General features: G+C 44.1%; 1 protein-coding gene across 4 annotated transcripts in view; it reads left to right on the top strand.

The window, feature by feature from the left end:
* Window positions 1-16,346, top strand: part of APP (amyloid beta precursor protein) — a 204,051-nt gene continuing 187,705 nt past the window's right edge. For 2 of the 4 annotated variants that reach the window (XM_027648787.1, XM_027648790.1), the window contains exon 1: window positions 1-58. In XM_027648787.1, the coding sequence (XP_027504588.1) occupies window positions 2-58 (57 nt within the window). In that variant the 5' untranslated portion in view covers window position 1. The remainder of the gene's footprint in view (window positions 59-16,346) is intronic. The other 2 variants (XM_027648789.1, XM_027648791.1) reach the window with 1 other exon arrangement.

A 16,346-nucleotide genomic window follows, 5' to 3' on the forward strand; every position in this document is an offset into this window, starting at 1 on the left:
GATGCTGCCCCACTTAGCCCTCCTGCTGCTGGCCGCCGGCGCCGCCCGGGCTCTCGAGGTAAGCGGGGCAGGGGGCGGCCGGGCGGGGGCTTCCCCGCCGCCCTCCGCCGCTTCTCCGCGGCTTTGTCTGCCCGCAGCTGCCCCCGCGGCGGGGCGGGCGGGGGGTGCCTTCCCCGGGGCTTCCATCCCCGGCTGCCGCCGCTCCCCCGCCGCCGAACAATAGAGGCGGCGAGCCGGGGGCAGGCGGGGGCGGCGGGGCGGCAGCGGGCTGGGAGCTGCCGGGGACGGCGCCGCCGCCCCCGCCGCGCGTGTCCGGCTCCTGCGCGGCTCCCGCGGCCCCGGCGCTGCCCCCGTAACTTCGGCTGCCGCCCGCCCCGAGCGGCATCGTGGGGGTCCGCGGGCAGGGCAGGGCAGGGCGGGGGCGTCTCCGCCGGGGACCGGAGAAGGGAAACTTTCCCTGCGAGCGGGCGCTCCGCGGGCGACGGACCCGGTGGCATCCGCCGGAGGGGCAGGGGCCGGGGGCGCCGAGCTGGGCTGCGGACTGGGGACCCCGTGGCATCCATCCCCCCGCCGGGGCGGGGGCCGGGCTGCGGGCGGGGGAGCCGCGGGGGAGGGCGGCGCAGGTGTGCGGGCGGCGGGCGGGAGGGACGGCGGGAGCTCTCAGCCGGCTGGCGCAGCGGCCCCGCGGGAAGGCGGTGCCCGGGGGGCGGTGGCCGGGGCCGGCCCGGCCCCCCCGCGGGCCGTCGGCGCGCGAAAATGGCGCCTCTGCAGTGCAGCAGAGAGGAGGCGCCGCCGCCGTGCGCGCTGCGGCCGCCCGGCTGCCCGCGCCCCTCCGCGGCCACCCCTGCCCTCCCTCCTCTCCTCTCTGCCTGCCTGTCTCACTCCCTCCCTGCCCGGGGGCAGCTTCGCCCGCCCCGACCGGGCGGCACCTTGTTCGGGTCCCCCTCGGTGTGGGGCGGGGGCGGGGGTCGGGGGTCCCTCCGCCGCCCCTCAGGCCGGGGCTGTGCGCGCACCGCGGTCCCTGCGGGGTCGGGGCAGCGCAAGCCCGGAGCTCGAAGGAGGAGCCGACACGGCGGGGTGTCCGTTCTCTCCCCCCCCTTTTTCCACCCCCCCAAAAAAAGGTGTGGGAGGGGTGAGTCACCTCCTGGTCTCCTTCGCTCCCTGGTTGCCATCCTTCTGCCTTGAGACATCGGCTTCTGTCCTCCTCTAGTGCTAATTCCCCCTTCTGCCGAGGGGGGCTCGGGGGCTGGGTGGGGGTGAGGTGGATGACAGCATTTGCGCTGAAAGCAGAGGCTGAAGCTCGGGCTCCCCCAGGGCATGGGATGCCGGCCCGCGGCTCAGGTGCCCTTCCCGGGAGAGACCCTTGTACGCGGTGGATGAGAGGGGACGGCTTCATATCAGCTCTCCATCTCCGCCGTCAAGGCTCTTGCTTTGAGGCGTGATCTTGCCAGCATTGAGCAGGGTGTATCAAGCCGAGCAGTTGTACAGACACTTAAAGCTTCCAGTTATAAGGCTCACTTGGGTTTTAGCAGCTTCTTGCAACCATTTGTTGTCTGAATGGAATAGAAAGAAATCTCTGCCTTGGATGCGCAGCTGAAGTAAAAAATGGGAGTTTATAATTAAGACTGTGCTTTGCTGTAGACCACAGAGGGATGGGCGTTTTTGCTGGGTCCCTGTCCCTAGCCTTACAGAGACGTGTGCAGGTATTTCTGCTGTAAAGCTGCTGGGAAGACAGAGGTTTGGATTTTGCACCAAAACCGCTGAGGGGAGAGTCCGTGTTCAGAGACCTCTGCAATGGTTTCTGCCTTAGTGATAGTCAGAATTTTCAGTGACATACTTTGCCTGGAAACATTTACTGAAATGGGCATTGATGTTTCTGCAGAAGCTTTCAGTCTTGTTCTATCATTCCATGTGAATGGTTGAGGCTTGGTATTTATCCCTTTTCTTTATGTTTGATGGCGGAGTAGGTTTCAGCATCTGGTGGTCTTGTGATCGGGCATTTGTCAGTCTTGATGCTCCAAGGTTGATATTTTGAGCAAGCCACTTGTTTTTGTAAAGCTAAAATATTTCATAATAAACATTGCATGTGTGCATGTTCTGCACTTGGACTGTTTTTGTATGCTAAAGAGTGAAATTATGATGTTTGAATTAGGTTTTCTGTAGATCTCCTTTCTGAAATGAAATGCTTTTCCTGCCATTTTAACAAATGCTTTCTGGAAAGCAGCAAAGAACCTGCGCTTTGCTTTCCACAGGGAATGGTATAAGGAAGAGGAAAAGCAGGAACAAAACAAATTCTTTCTATATTACACATGAAGAATTCCTTTCTAAAATTACGAGTAGATTAATATTAATTTATGCAGCCCTAAAGGAAATATTTCTTAGTGATGTTGTGGTGATGCCGTGGTTGCTTAGCATGTTGCTTCTGACACTTATGTGAATCATTCTCACTGGGATTAGAAAATCCATTGGTCAAGATCTGTCATCATATTCTGCAGTGGCTATTTTTGCATTTAATCTCTTTTCAATAATTTTCTGATTACAGTAGATAAATGCAACAGACAGTAACTATCCTTGTGAATTTGTGTGAATGATCCTGGTTTATAAATCAAGATTTCTTGTCATTAGCACACTGAGGTTATCAGGATTTCTGCCATGCCTGTTCCGCTCTAGTTTTTATGTCTCTAAGCAAGACTCCTTTACCAGCTGACTGAAATGAGGTTGTTAAGACATTGGTATCATACAAGCAGACCATCAGGTTAGTTGATGTTGCTTGACAGATTTTGGTTTTTTTAACTGGGTAAGGTACTGCTTTGTAGGTTCTTATTTTTGTTTGGTTTTTGTTTGTTTATTTGTTTCTAGTGGAAGGCTCCAAATATTTGTTTCTTCATTGCTTAGTTTCATAGTAGAGCTTTCGAGAAATGGCTTGTGTGGGAAGAGGAGTGAAACCTTTCCTTTGTTTCCATTATAGACTTACAGTTCCTTTTTCTGATGATTTTGTTCCCAGATTCCCCTGATGGAGGCTTGCATTTGTTGTAGGGTCCCTTTTGCACTTCTTTTTAAGATGCTGACATGTTGGGGTAGGTGGCTGTGTGGAGTTGTGGGCTCTGCTACTCCACCAGGATCCTTGGCAATCAAATGGACAAATGAAAGAGTAAAAGAAAGAAGCTTCTCCCTTGCTCCCTCATTTGTCTTTTGTTTGACTGATGATCAACAGGCAATTTTGAGACTCGAATGATCTTCAAATGCCTTTTCTGTGAAAAAAAACACGATCAGCTGCTGTGCTTCTTCACGAAACATGCATGAAAACCTGAGGAAGCTTACAAGGTCTTCATGTTGTTAAATTTAATTTTTTTCCCCATTGTGTGACAGACACAAGCCATCTCCCTTATCCAGTTTTAATTGATCAGTGCTGAATTATATGACAAACCCACAAGAAGCATAGCTCTCCTTTGGCTTTTCATGACTTGCTCTTTGCATGTGTTTAATAAACCATGAAGAATAATAAACAGTTTGGTTTATAAGTTGTATGAAGAAAAGGTATGACAATTTCTTTTAATTGGTAGTCCTTTTCCAATACAAAGCTTAGCAAAATAGCTGAAGAACATAGTAACTTCATCTAATTGCTTGACAAACTGACAGCTGTTTGTCTGAGCAGAATAATTATTTTTAGTGACTCAGTAAAATAATTAACACAAGCTGTTGGGTGTGGAGACTTGGTCAAGAAATTAGTAGATAGGGTCACAGGATCTGTCAAGGAGGTCTGGTCTGACCCTGTGCCCAAAGCAGGCTTCGAGTTTTCAGCTCTGGGATGAGACCAGGCTGCTCAGGGCTTTTAGCAGTTGAGTCTTGAAAATGGAGCTCTAAGGACAGGGCTTGCACCACCTCTCTGGGCAACCTCCTCCATCCATGGATTGGTCGGATCATCTCTGCGTTGAAACATCTCCAAGTTGTTATTTGTCTATTTTTAAGGCAGTGTCTCTAGGCTTAATTGACATCCTTAATCCTGAATACTGTCATTTTTGACATGTGTCAATGTATGCAATAACTAGAAGTTGAAAAGTTTGTATTTGGGTTTAACAAATAAAAATCATATTTTTCAAATGTCCATATGTACGTGTATGCATTCACATAATGCATTAAACCCACCTGAGGTATCATATAATATATATAAATATACCTAAACTCCTAATATATTTGCATATTTAAGGTACAACATTAAAATCACTATATGCATACATCTGTATGCTATATTAGTACATAGACTCTATTAAACCAGCAGTCATTACATACCTCCTTACATCCAGGCAATGAAGAGATGAAGTTCTAGACTGCCACTGATAAAAATATAATTGGGTTTATGTATGGTAATAGGTTCACAGAAGTTGTTAGGTGAGCTGTCTGGAGTGGTTTTAACACATAAGTCTAGAGCTGTGTGTTATTGGATTTAAATTCTGAGGATTTTAAAAAAAATCCTGTGGTGTAAGAAGATTAAAAGTAAAGCAAATTGAAAAAATACTGAATGAAGACTTTCTGTAAGCTTGGCTAACTTCGAGAGTGCTCTTGTGATGAGAGTTTACAGCAGTTGCTGCTAGGCTGAGGATTGCCAGTAGCAGTGTTGATAGCAAGCTTGAGCCTGGAGTAATTTGGACACAAAGGACTCCTCTTAAGAGAAGTTGAACTTCTCTGACCTGTTTTTTGGTTAAAACTGAATGCACTCAGTCTGATGAGCCCTCATTCTCACAACCTGATCTGGAATCTGCCCTCCTTACCTGACTCTGCTTCAGCCTACAGATGAGGTTTTGAAAACATGTTTTCTGCCCTGTTTGGTTATCAGCTGAGATTATCAACCAGTAATGGGTGTGCATAGTTTTGAGTCTTGAGCCCTAAATAAGTCGCTTTTCTGCCCTTGATTGTAATGTGGCATTGGTTCTGAAACCTGGATATTTATCTTCGTTTTTTATTCATTTGAAGTAAAAAAACATTTAGAGAGCTACCTCATTTTTAAATCTTGTTGTGCTCTGCTGTAGATTCCAAAAGCTCTGAAGATGCCTCCAGTCACCAAAAATATCTATCTTTCCTTGTGAGAATTTAGTCATACAACAAATGAGAAACAAAATAAATGGGGATAGTGGTCTCTGTTCGAGGAGATCAGTTTGAATGACAGCCGGTTAGTATGTGTGCTTGTATGTATGAATGCCACACCTGAAGCTCCTTACTGTGTGGAGGATACAGGACTGTTTAGATACATTTCTGCATTTTTTTTTAGCAGAACAATGATCCGAGTAATTACAGACCAGAAATTTCCCGTGATGGAAATCAGGGTAAGGTGCACTACACTCCAAAGGGTGTAATCAGTACCAGAATCTTGCAGTGGCTTGCAAAATGTGCTTTCCAGATGGCAAGCAAATCTTGGGGTATGAAAGTAAAGATATTAAAGTAAGTGATGCTTTTTAGAAGGGTGGAAAACCTCACACCAGCTACTGATAGTAAGGACAACCCTGTTCCACAGTTGTGTACTGTGGGTTTCTGGCCCTGCCTCAATGAACAGAAATGGGAGAGAGCTGTAGGCATTGGGTGTTGCTGGTTTCTTTACTGTAGCTTCCAGTGTAGGAAGTTTCTGAGTGCTGTGCCTTCTTCAGCTGGGAAGCAGGACTTCTGCGTTGGTGTGTTTTCTTCATGGTCCTCCCAGCAAGTTCAGGAGAACTTGAATCTCTCTTGAGGACTGAATACTAGAGGATAAGTATAGATTGCAGTGATTTACAAGGCTTTCCAAAAGAAGCAAACCTTCTGGTCAACTGATGGTGTTTCCTGGACTGTAGGCTTTAGACAAAGCAATATGTGAGCCAGGGTGCTTTTGGTTTTGCAGTCCAGCTGCTCTTTTTGCTGCTGCAGGCCTGGCAACAGAGCTCCTCCTGCTACTTCCAGTGGCCACTGCTCTCTGAGTGCTCTTTGACCCTCTCTAGGCTGATTTTACGATCCTGGGCCATATTGAAAGAAAGGAGATGTGCATTTTTGCATAGATGTCGTGTTCTGGTGAATGCTTCAGAAACCAGAGCTGGAAAATAGCCACAAGCAGTCGAGCTGGCCCAGCTAAAAGGGCAGGCAGCTTCTTTGGGGAAGAGGGCCAACTTCTGAAACCACATTTGCTGAGGTTTGTGTAATAGCATTTAATTAAGGTTAGGCTCTTTGCCTTCCTCTGGTGACTTACAGCAGGGCAGGAACAGTCTTTCACATCTCACCCCTCTTGAGTGCCTGATTGTTAAAAGTTCACATCAAGTCACTGCAAAGGCAGAAATCTCCAAGGAACTGTGTTCAGGGATGGATGACTCCATTCAGTTCCCACTGACCCATTTTGAGCTAATCCAGATAGGAATTCCCTTTTCCTCCTTTTCTGGTCTGTATTCCCCCAGAGCAGAGCTTATCTATTCAAGCACAGAAGATAACATATGACAGGAATGGGGCAAAACTGGTTGTACCTGTTAGTAAAAGCATTTAAAAATGGCTCCTTTTCAGAGCAGGTTATGGAAGTGATCCAGTATGACAGTTTGTGTGATTTATGAAATTTCCCTGGACTTGCAATTAGTAAAGGAAAGCACATGTCTAATAGGAGTTCAAGATGGGGGCAGGGTGGGCAAATCCCTATATTTTTGGGGAACTGTGTTAATACTGGATTTTTGGGGTTTTTGAAACTATGAAACAGGAGTTTACACATACACAGCTCACATTTAGGTAATACAGTTACTTGATGCTAATGGAGTCGAAGTATACCATTAACTTGTTTTCTTGTGGTGAAGGTAAAAATTGCCACCTCATCCACCTCCAAAAGTTAGAAGTAGTGTCCAATGAACAAAAACATTAAAAAATAGAGATAGGGAAGGATTCTGGAGTTGTTTCCAATCTCCTTGTTGTGATATCGCATTGTCTTTGTGCCTGCAGCAAACCTCCTCTTACCTTACAGGACAATTTTAAAGGAGAGATTGCTCATTCTGAAGATTTGACCCTGTAGAATGGATTTTTCTCCAAGTTTTAGTCTCTGGAAAGGACTGTTTTTTGTCCCCCACCTGCTTTGTCATTCACCATGACAGAGTTTTGGGACAAACAACTAACGGCAAACCTGTTCTTTTCTCTGTGTTTAGTTATGTAAATTTATTTGTAGCTTCAGTTTTGGATCTGAAATATGTAGTACTGAATGGTACAATAGTTTTATTGCATTCTGCTTTCTCATCAATCACATAGTAACTACAACTACATTTATTCCCTATGTCTTACCTCAAAATGAAGGGAGATAGATTTTTTTTTTTGAAGTATTATTGTTAAAGGTTTGATTCTGTTGTAGTTATTTTTCAGAGTTTCTCATAAACTAAGTCATGTCTTCCAGTTGTTTTTCTTTCCTTGAAAAAAACTCTCTTTAGTATACATCCCATATAATGTGTACATATTTGTTCATGTAAACAGTGAAAAATACAATATTATCTACTGGAAGGTAAACTGAGAAAGGGAAGAAAACACAGTGCTACAAAAAGGCAGTGGCTTTAAAAGAGTATTCATTATTTTTTATTTCTTCATAGGTGTGGTAAATTTAAATGTACCAAATGTTGATTGATTGTAGTCTAATTGTTGAGTACTTCCAGTATGGAAAAGGGAGGGATTGGTGCATCCATAGCATTAGTAAGCATCTAGACCTGTCACATGTGTTTAACTGTTAGGTTCGTTTGAAGCTTGTGATTCTTTACAGCTCTGGTACGTGTGCCTTGACTGTCCCGTGCCCAGTTCTCTTAACTATGAAGTGGAATAAAATTGGTTTTAATGACGCATCTTTCAGCATCATAATTTCATTATTGTTTCCTTTTGCCAGTTCTGTCCTCAGTTCTGTTAAGTCTTAAAAGGATAATATTAATTTGAAATTGCTTAAGAACAAACTTTTTAAACTGAGAATTTCGGAACTCCAAATTGTCTTTCTTTCAGTGTTCCTTAGCTCCTAGAACTTCACTGTGAGGAATTTGCAGATGATAATTCGTCTGTAATCCCAGAATCCAGGAGAATATGATTTATGATGAGGATATCAGTTTTACTTCATTTAAAAAAAAGACAAAACAAACCACTACCACTCCCTCAAAAAATTGCAGTTTATTGTTTAAATTTTGTGTAGAAGGATAAGAAGGGGAGTTGGAAGGCCTAAAAACTCAAAGACCAAGTAAGAGGCTGAGAAACACAAAGATGTGAGTGAGGGAGTTGGGAAGGCTGAGGGTTCCTGAACACTGGCAGTTTCTTTCACTTTTGCTTAGATTGATTTCTACTTTGGCATAGCCTTCTTTCATTCTCACAGTGGTAATATAAGTTGTCGGGATTTTTTTTCCTTTTTCCTGCCAGCCTTAGCACCTTAAAAGCCAGTTTCTTCTTTTCCATGTGTTCTTCATAATTGTGATGGCATCTCTGAGCTTGTGGAAGTGAAGTGCCTCACCTTTCCCTGTGAGCCTCCTGTTGGAATCCAGGCTGAAGTGATATCTCTGACAAAAATCAACACTTGCCTGCTTGGGTCACCACCAACTGTTTTATTTGGTGACTGGCCACGATGAGGTGGGTGGGTGGGTGGGAGAGGGGTGAGTCCCGGTCCTGCTGTGCCATCAGAGAGGGAGGATTTGCCTTGTCCCCTCACACTGATCCGCTGGCTCGCCCTGGCTGACTGGCTTTGTTACATCCCTGCTCTGGTTTGGTGTTCCTTTGGGCAGAGGAGCTGGTGCCTTTCTGAACGTGTTTGCAAGGAGATCCAGTGGACAGCTGAGCCTTGGAGAGAAGGTGTAATTGCTGATAAACTGCAGGGTAAAATTACATCAAAGTAATTTACTTTGAAATCAGTCTAAACTATATTTCTGAAAACATATTTAAATAAGACTTAGGCTTTGTCAAACACCTTTAGATTAATTCATAGCTGTAGTACAAATGCTAAACTACTAAGTTCCTGTTTAACAGAACTGCTGTGGGCAATGGCAAAAATACTGAAGGTCAAGATTCATGTTTTGGAAATGGAGGCTGACACAGGTTGCTTGGCTCATCTGAAGCATCACCTTTCCTTTGAGTTGGGCTGCGCGTTCTTGAATATCAATGCATGCATAAATGTTTGTAATGTGTTTTAAGGAAATTGTATCTCTTAACTGATAAGAGAAAGAAAGCTTTAATTAATCTGTCACTTGAAAGAAAACTTCGAAGTAACAAAAGGCTGTTATGTACTCCTTTTATGAGCTGAGAGAGAAAATGTGACTTGTATAGTGCTGTTGACTTGTGAGGCTCATCAGGAGTGGGTGGAAGCCTTGAGTTTGCTATTGTTGCTGTAAGACCAGTGTTTGTCATTGAGGCTGGTAATCAAGTGGCTGCCTCATTTTTTTAAGAGTGATGTTGGGGCCTGGAGCCCATATTGAGGAGGGGCCATGGGAGGGATTAAGTGTTGGGCAAAGCTGGGACGCCCACCTTGTGCTCAGCAGGACTTCCCTCTGTCCCCCTTCACCACCCTGAGACTGAGCAGTGGGACTTCATATCAGGGCATGGATTTGGGGTTACCTTGTATGCTAGATGTGGTTTTGAGGAGCTGAACCTACTCTCTCTGAGAAGGGCAAAGGGAAGAGAGAGCTGGGACAGGAATTAGTGGCTCTGTTGGATAGAGGTTGGTTTTTTTTTTTTTCAAGTTTTTTAATTCCAGCTCTGGAAGTAAAACCAGATGAGAAAAACAATTTATCAGTTTTCAGGCTGAAAAGTCCTTATTTGCCTCTGCAAAGAGGAAATACCAGGGAAGGGAAGGCATGCCAAGTACCCCATTGGAAAGGCATGCAGATAGGAACTGGGGACATGTTTTGGCAATCTGGGCTTGGGGCAAGTGGAGAATGGAAATAGATTTTTTTACCTCTAGATAAGAAGACTGCAGAACTAATTTTTCAAAGAGGCAAATACAAGATGTTGGGCTTAATCATTGTAAACAGGAGAAATGTAGTAACAACCTGTGGTGTGTAAGAGGTTGGATCAGATGTCTCTGTTCAAATCATGGGATTTAAATTCTGTTCCCACAGGGAACTCCCAAGTGCCTGAACCACATACCCTGAGGGGAATACAGTGGTGTCTAGTCATACCATGTTTTGTAGACAAATACAGCAACAGTTATTTGCTTGTTGATTTTAGGATATGAGTTTTGGTGTTAACAAAACATAATTAAGCCTTAAACTCGACCTATGTAGTTTTTTAAACCTGTTGTTAGCAAGTGTTTTCTGTGACAAACTGCTTATTATGGTTTGGGGTTTCACAGATAAAAATGCAATACTATTTGAACAACTTTTCAAGGAAAGTTGGAAAGTGTCTATTCTTGGTGTTAAATTGCAATAAAAAGTGAGTGATAACTTTTCTGAACCTTTTAAAAGGTTTATTTCAGCAGGACTGATAAACTAAAGGCCCAGGATGCTGCTGGGTAGTGCTGAGCAAGTTTGTGTTGTATCTGCTTGTGGTTGTCTTTGCTCTATGCATTCAGTCCTGCTCTGTGGCTTTCCAAAACAGAAATTTTAAAGAAAGAAACAATTTTTGAGAAATTGGCTCAGGTTGAATATGGCCTTAACGATAAAGAGTACTTAATGCATTTTCAGGTCTTCTCATTTTTTAAATGACTGAATCTGTAGACAAAAAAAACCCCTTGTGATGATCACTAAATAATGTATGGTAGGAGCAATAGCTCCCGTGTTTCTGTAACAGCTGAGGCTGGTGTAAAAAGGCACGTGGGTCTTTGGGGAATACTGTGTTTAAGCTGGAATTCAGACTTTGTTTATGTCCATTACTTACTGCTTACAGAGAATAATGTGGGTAAGGCAAATATTTAAAATTTGAGGGAGTGGGCACATGAGAAATCTGCACATTAAACTTCAGTACAGTACACTTGCCTTGGCTGCCAGCAGCTTTCCCTGGAATTAGGCTCCTGGTAAGGTAGGAGCCTGTCCAGGGGAATGAAAGAAAACTGAAGTAATTGTGGGTGTTTGCACCACTCCATCAACATATAATTTGTTTTGTTCATATTGTGCTTGTCCAGAGTCTTAAGGCAAGAATTCAAACAAATCTTTCCTTTGCCCTTTACAGAACTTTAGGTGGGTTCTCCCTCCCCTTGCTAAGCTCTACTGTTCTGGTGCTGTTCTCCTGCCTGTCTGGGTGATAGGTTGCCAGGAGCCATCCCTCCAGATCCTGAGGGGCTTGTGGGTGTCTTCTACACCACTGAAAAATCCTGTTCTTATTTACTGTGCAGTCAAAAAACCGTCTTGTAATTCTTGTGAGGTTTGTCTCCAGGTCAGTGCTGTCTGTCAGGTCTTTTTTTGGTGTTCACCTTCTTTTGTCTTACTCTAAATTTTAATTCTTGTTTCAGGAGAAACAATACAATGTAAGGTTAATTTAGGGGGAAAAAAATGAACAAAACCCATCAACAAATCCCCAAAGAAACACCACTCCCAGTTCTCATTCCAACCATCTTACCTTGAGAAATGTATGATGTCACTGGCTTCCTAGTTCAAAGACTGCTTTTAATCGTGACAGCAGCGCAATTGCTGGTCTGTCTGAAGGCAGTCTGCAAAGGAAGGAGAATGGGAAGACCTTATTTGCTGTTCTGTGGCATGTGTTATAGGAACCAGACTGAATGGTTTTCCTGAGTTGATGGGAAGAGGCAATAAACAATTTACTGAGTGTTTTTGGAAAACTAGTGATTCTCCTGTAAGAATCAAGGGGAAGAGTAGAGAGAAAGCCTTAAAATTTATGAATTAATCTTTAGGTGGTTTAGTCTTTGCTAATTAAAAAGCCTGTTTATCTTTGTAACATGTATCTTGCAGATTCATCCTTTTCCTGGTTTGTTTCAATGAACAGTATGTCATAGGATACCAAGTTTTCCTCCTAAACCAGATGGTACAGAAATCCAGAACTGATATGGTCTTTTTTGAGTTCAGAAAAGAAAGGGACAGTATGTTTAACCAACCATTCTCATGACTTCAATTTCATGACATAAGGAGCACATAAAAATTCCTTTGAGAAGTGTCTCAACGGTTTCGGTCTTATACAGAGAAATCACTGATGTCATCTAAACTAGTACTTTGTCACGAACATGGAAGGCTTTCAATTTTGTGTGCCGTGTTCTCCATTTCATTCTGCTTGTGCTTTGACAGCAGAAAATGCATCTGGGACAGGAAGGGCATGCAGACAGTGGGTGTCCTTCCTGCCCTGTTGGGATGTGGCTCCTTTATCCCATGGGAGATGCTTTGCTATGTATGAATTTTACCTTTTCCTTTAGGAAGCTGGAGAGGTCACATCTTTTTGGAGAACTTCCTTTAAAGTAGTGTTTGTTGTTTGTGTGTTACTTTGGAGACTTTATTTACATTGTAGGTGGGGGCATCCCAGCAGGATGTCACTAATTGCATGCTGGGTATCCTGACTACACCCTTACCTCTGTCACAGAGGGTTTATCTCTAGCTGGTGTGTATGACTATCAAGACCAGAAAATTAAAAGAACATAGAAGTGAAGTAGGAGTTAAACTAGAGAGAGTTGAGCTAAAATTTTGTATGTCTTTTTAAATGCAATTGTACAAATCTGTACTAGTGGTTTTAGTCTGCCTAGAAGCTTTCTCTCCTCTCTATTTTTTTGTCTCAGACCTCAAATGATACTTAGTTTCCTAATTAAAAAAAACAACCTGGCGGTGAATTTTTGGGTGGGGTTCATTTTGGTTGTTTGTGGTTTTTTTGGTTTTTTTTTTTGTATGTTTTCTTTTTCCTTTGTGTGTGTGTGTTTGTGTTCTGCTCTTGTTTTTATTTTTACAGAACCCTTGGTAGCTCCCTCTTTGACATACTTCAAAAGTATTCTTGCAACTTCCTATACTAGTTCTCCCGTTTTTGTCACATCACATGTATTGTATTAAAAAGTGGTTTTATTGCCCAGAATAGTGTTTGTGGTTAATCTTTTTGCTCTTAGTCAGGTTTATATGCAATATGTGGTGTTATTTATGTGCAGTGCCTAGATTTGGTTTAAGCATGCGAGCTACATTCTCTTTTAAGTAACAGTAATGGGCAAGTGGCTTGTAAAGCAACAGTTGACAAGTTAATTGCATGAGTTCCATATAGCTTTAAAAAACCCCCAAAACAGTCAAGAAATGGAAAGGATATAATGGCTTTGTTTTCAAAAGCAGCACACTGGTTATGAATTTGTGTTTGCAGAACAAAGTCAATAATGCAGTTCTACAGCTTGTGTTGTTTTGATTAGGTGTTCAGAAGTGCTTATCATAATTGCTGGATTGCTGGCACTCACAACAGGCAACTGGGACTTTTTGGGAAAGTGCTTGCTTAGAGCATACCATAAGAGTGTTGGAAAAATGAGATTTTGTTTAGACATAGCTAAAAATGCAAAGTGTTAATGAAGGAATAAGAGTGCTTCATCTCAATGTCCCCTCAATCTTCAGTAAATTTTTAGTTCTGTAGTTGTTTCCTTGCTAATGCAAGGCATATTATGACTTGTGTGAAGAAACATTTGTTATGCACACAGGTTTGTTTCTTTTTAATAAAAATATATCCTTTTATGTAACCATGGTAGTTACTGGGTTTTTTGGTTTCTTTGGTTTTCCCCAGGTGGGTTTTTAGATTCATGTGCATAAATCCTTAAAACCTTCCCTGCACTGACACATTTAATAGCTGGAGTTATCTGCAGAACAAATTCTGAGGTAGAGAATGGGTTTGGTTGCCTGAAACAGTTTGAAATATGTAGCCCAGCTGTACTTGAAGATACACATACAGCAAATATTTTATTAGTGCTGGGTTAGCAGACACACCTATGTCTCAGGGTGGATTTCTTTCTCTTCCCAGTTCTTAATGATGGGAGGAGATGAGAAAGGTGCATTAAAATTACATGCTTTGCTTGCAATAATTATCCCTAGATAAGGTGATACTCAGTATGTGCCTGTGTTGGCTCTGATGCTGGGAAGTCTTACAGACTTGTGCTGGGTCTTGTGCTGTTGTGTCCCCCACACCATCACTGCTGTGCTGCCCCCTCTGCTTCTCGGTCTCTGCTGTCCTCCCTCGGTCCTCATTCTGGAAACTGCAGTGCCAGCCATGGATTTCAGCTACATGCCATGGGTGTCTTCCAGAAGCAGCTCTCCCGAGCCCTCTGCAGGGATGGTGTTTGCCATGCTGCTTTAATGTTTGGTTTGCGATGGCGTGTGGGTGTGCTTGACTCGGGTTGTTGTTTTCCCTTCTCCGTGTGCGAGCACATACAGTTCCCACACAGATAATTTTTCTGAGGTGTCAGAAGGAAACAGTTTTCTCTCAATAAAGCTTCGTTCCTAAAGATGTTCTTCTGGAGTGGGAGTGAGCAAGTGTTTGCTGATGCCCTTCTGGGGAAGTCATGCTGTGCCAAAGAGTAGGCTCTGGCAAGACACTGCAGTTCCCCTATCAGCCACGTCTTTTTGTCAGCTTTGCCCATACCTTTAGGAGGTGAGGCACTCCCGAGAGCTTTGAACAGTTATTATGGCTTTGAGGGAGACTTCCCCCTTTCCCCATAACAGGTACCAGTTCTGAGCGAGTTCTTACTTCAGGACAGTGGTGGTCATTCTGCCAGCAGGTCTGATAGCTCTGTGGACTATTTCTAATAAGTTTGTGGAAATAAGTGAAGAAAAAAGACCAGCTTCCATAAGCCTAGCCTTTTTGGGCTGGGGTGTGCCTTTTGTACACCTATTTTTAGAGTCTTTTGGGAGGTGGAAGCAATTGTGCTGAGCTTTGTCTGGCTATGTGGCATGTACTGCAATCAGTTGATAAATCCTGGTGAAAAGGCCTGATAAACCTTGAAGACGGAAATAACACTGTGAACATGGAGGATGGAACAGGTTGTTGTGATGGTACGGGATGGGTTCGTGCAGCACTTTGGTTCCAAGAAACTGGTGTGGCCTCACCTCAAGTTCTGTGTGCAGCTTTGAGCACAACGTAAAAAGGATACTAGAAAGTACCCAAAGAAGGGCTGCAAAGATGGTGAAGGGTGTAGAGGGGAAGCCATATGAGGAGTGACAGAAGTCACTTGGCTTGTTCAGCCTGGAGAAGAGACCTCGTTGCGGTATTCAGCATCCTCAGGAGGGGAAGCGCAGGGGCAGGCACTAGTCTTTTCTCTCTGGTGACCAGCAACAGCACCTGAGGGAGTGGCCTGAAGTTGTCAGGGGGGGTTTAGGTTAGATATTAGGAAGAAGTTCTTCACCCAGAGGGTGTTTGGGCACTGGAACAGGCTCCCCAGGGAAGTGGTCACAGCACCAAACCTGACAGAGTTCAAGAAGTGTTTGGACAATGCTCTCGAGCACATGGTGTGACTCTTGGGGATGGTCCTGTGCATACCCAGGAGTTGGACTTGAATGATCCTTTTGGGTCCCTTCCAACTCATGTTGCTCTACGATTCTGTGATTTTGGTGTTCCTTTTTGATTAAAGTTGGTTTATAGACTTTATGCTATGCCTATATTGGCATTTTTGTTCAAATGACAAGCATGTGTGAGGAGAAGGTGATGATGCACTGGGCTCGATGCTGTGCTGCAGGATTGCCTTGGAGCCTCTTCCATGGCAAAATCCAACCAGATCACGTTCTCCAGGAACGCACCTGAAACATACTGGCCCCTCACAGGCACCTATGGCACATAACTGGACTAGTTGTGACAGGAGGTGAAGCTCATTGAAGACCAGTGGAAGTAGCCATTCTGCTTTGCAGGTTCTCTAAGTGTCTAGTGCAGTTGTAGTTGCAGAGGTGGTGGTCAGTACAATGTTTTATAGCTGTACCAGCTTGTAGAATGCTCTGATTCTCTAAGGTAGTGTAGCTGCCAAACCCGTAGTCAGAAAAGTAACAGTGGATGCTAAAAAGAAAGAATATCAAACTCCTTTGGAAATTTCCTTGTGACTGGTTGATGTTATGTAAGGAACTGCTGCCTTTCCTGTGTCCCAGCATCACCTGTCTAATAAAGGCATTGGGACTGCCATGTCCATGGCCAGAAGCTGTGCTTGCACACCACTGTCCTTCTGTTAAGGCTCCAAATAAAGGGGACAGGGTATATAGGGTCCTGAATAATCTTTGCAAAGAGAAAAGTTCTGCTTGAAGATAATGGTTTTTTTGCACCTCTCTCCTTTTTATAGGGGAAAAAAACCAGCTTGCAGCCATTGGTGGAAGACTGATTAAAGCAATCAGTATCTCTTACAAGGCACTTGGTGACTCCTTCATGTAATCTGTGAGCACATTCCTCTGAGGGCAGGGTCACATCCTCTGTGAAAATGTGCTGAGCGGGCATGTGGCTGGAACCCAGGCTCCCCACGCATCCCTTTGGAGCCT

Source organism: Corapipo altera, unplaced genomic scaffold, assembly GCF_003945725.1.
Source record: "Corapipo altera isolate COAL_440 unplaced genomic scaffold, ASM394572v1 58, whole genome shotgun sequence".
NCBI lineage: Eukaryota > Metazoa > Chordata > Aves > Passeriformes > Pipridae > Corapipo > Corapipo altera.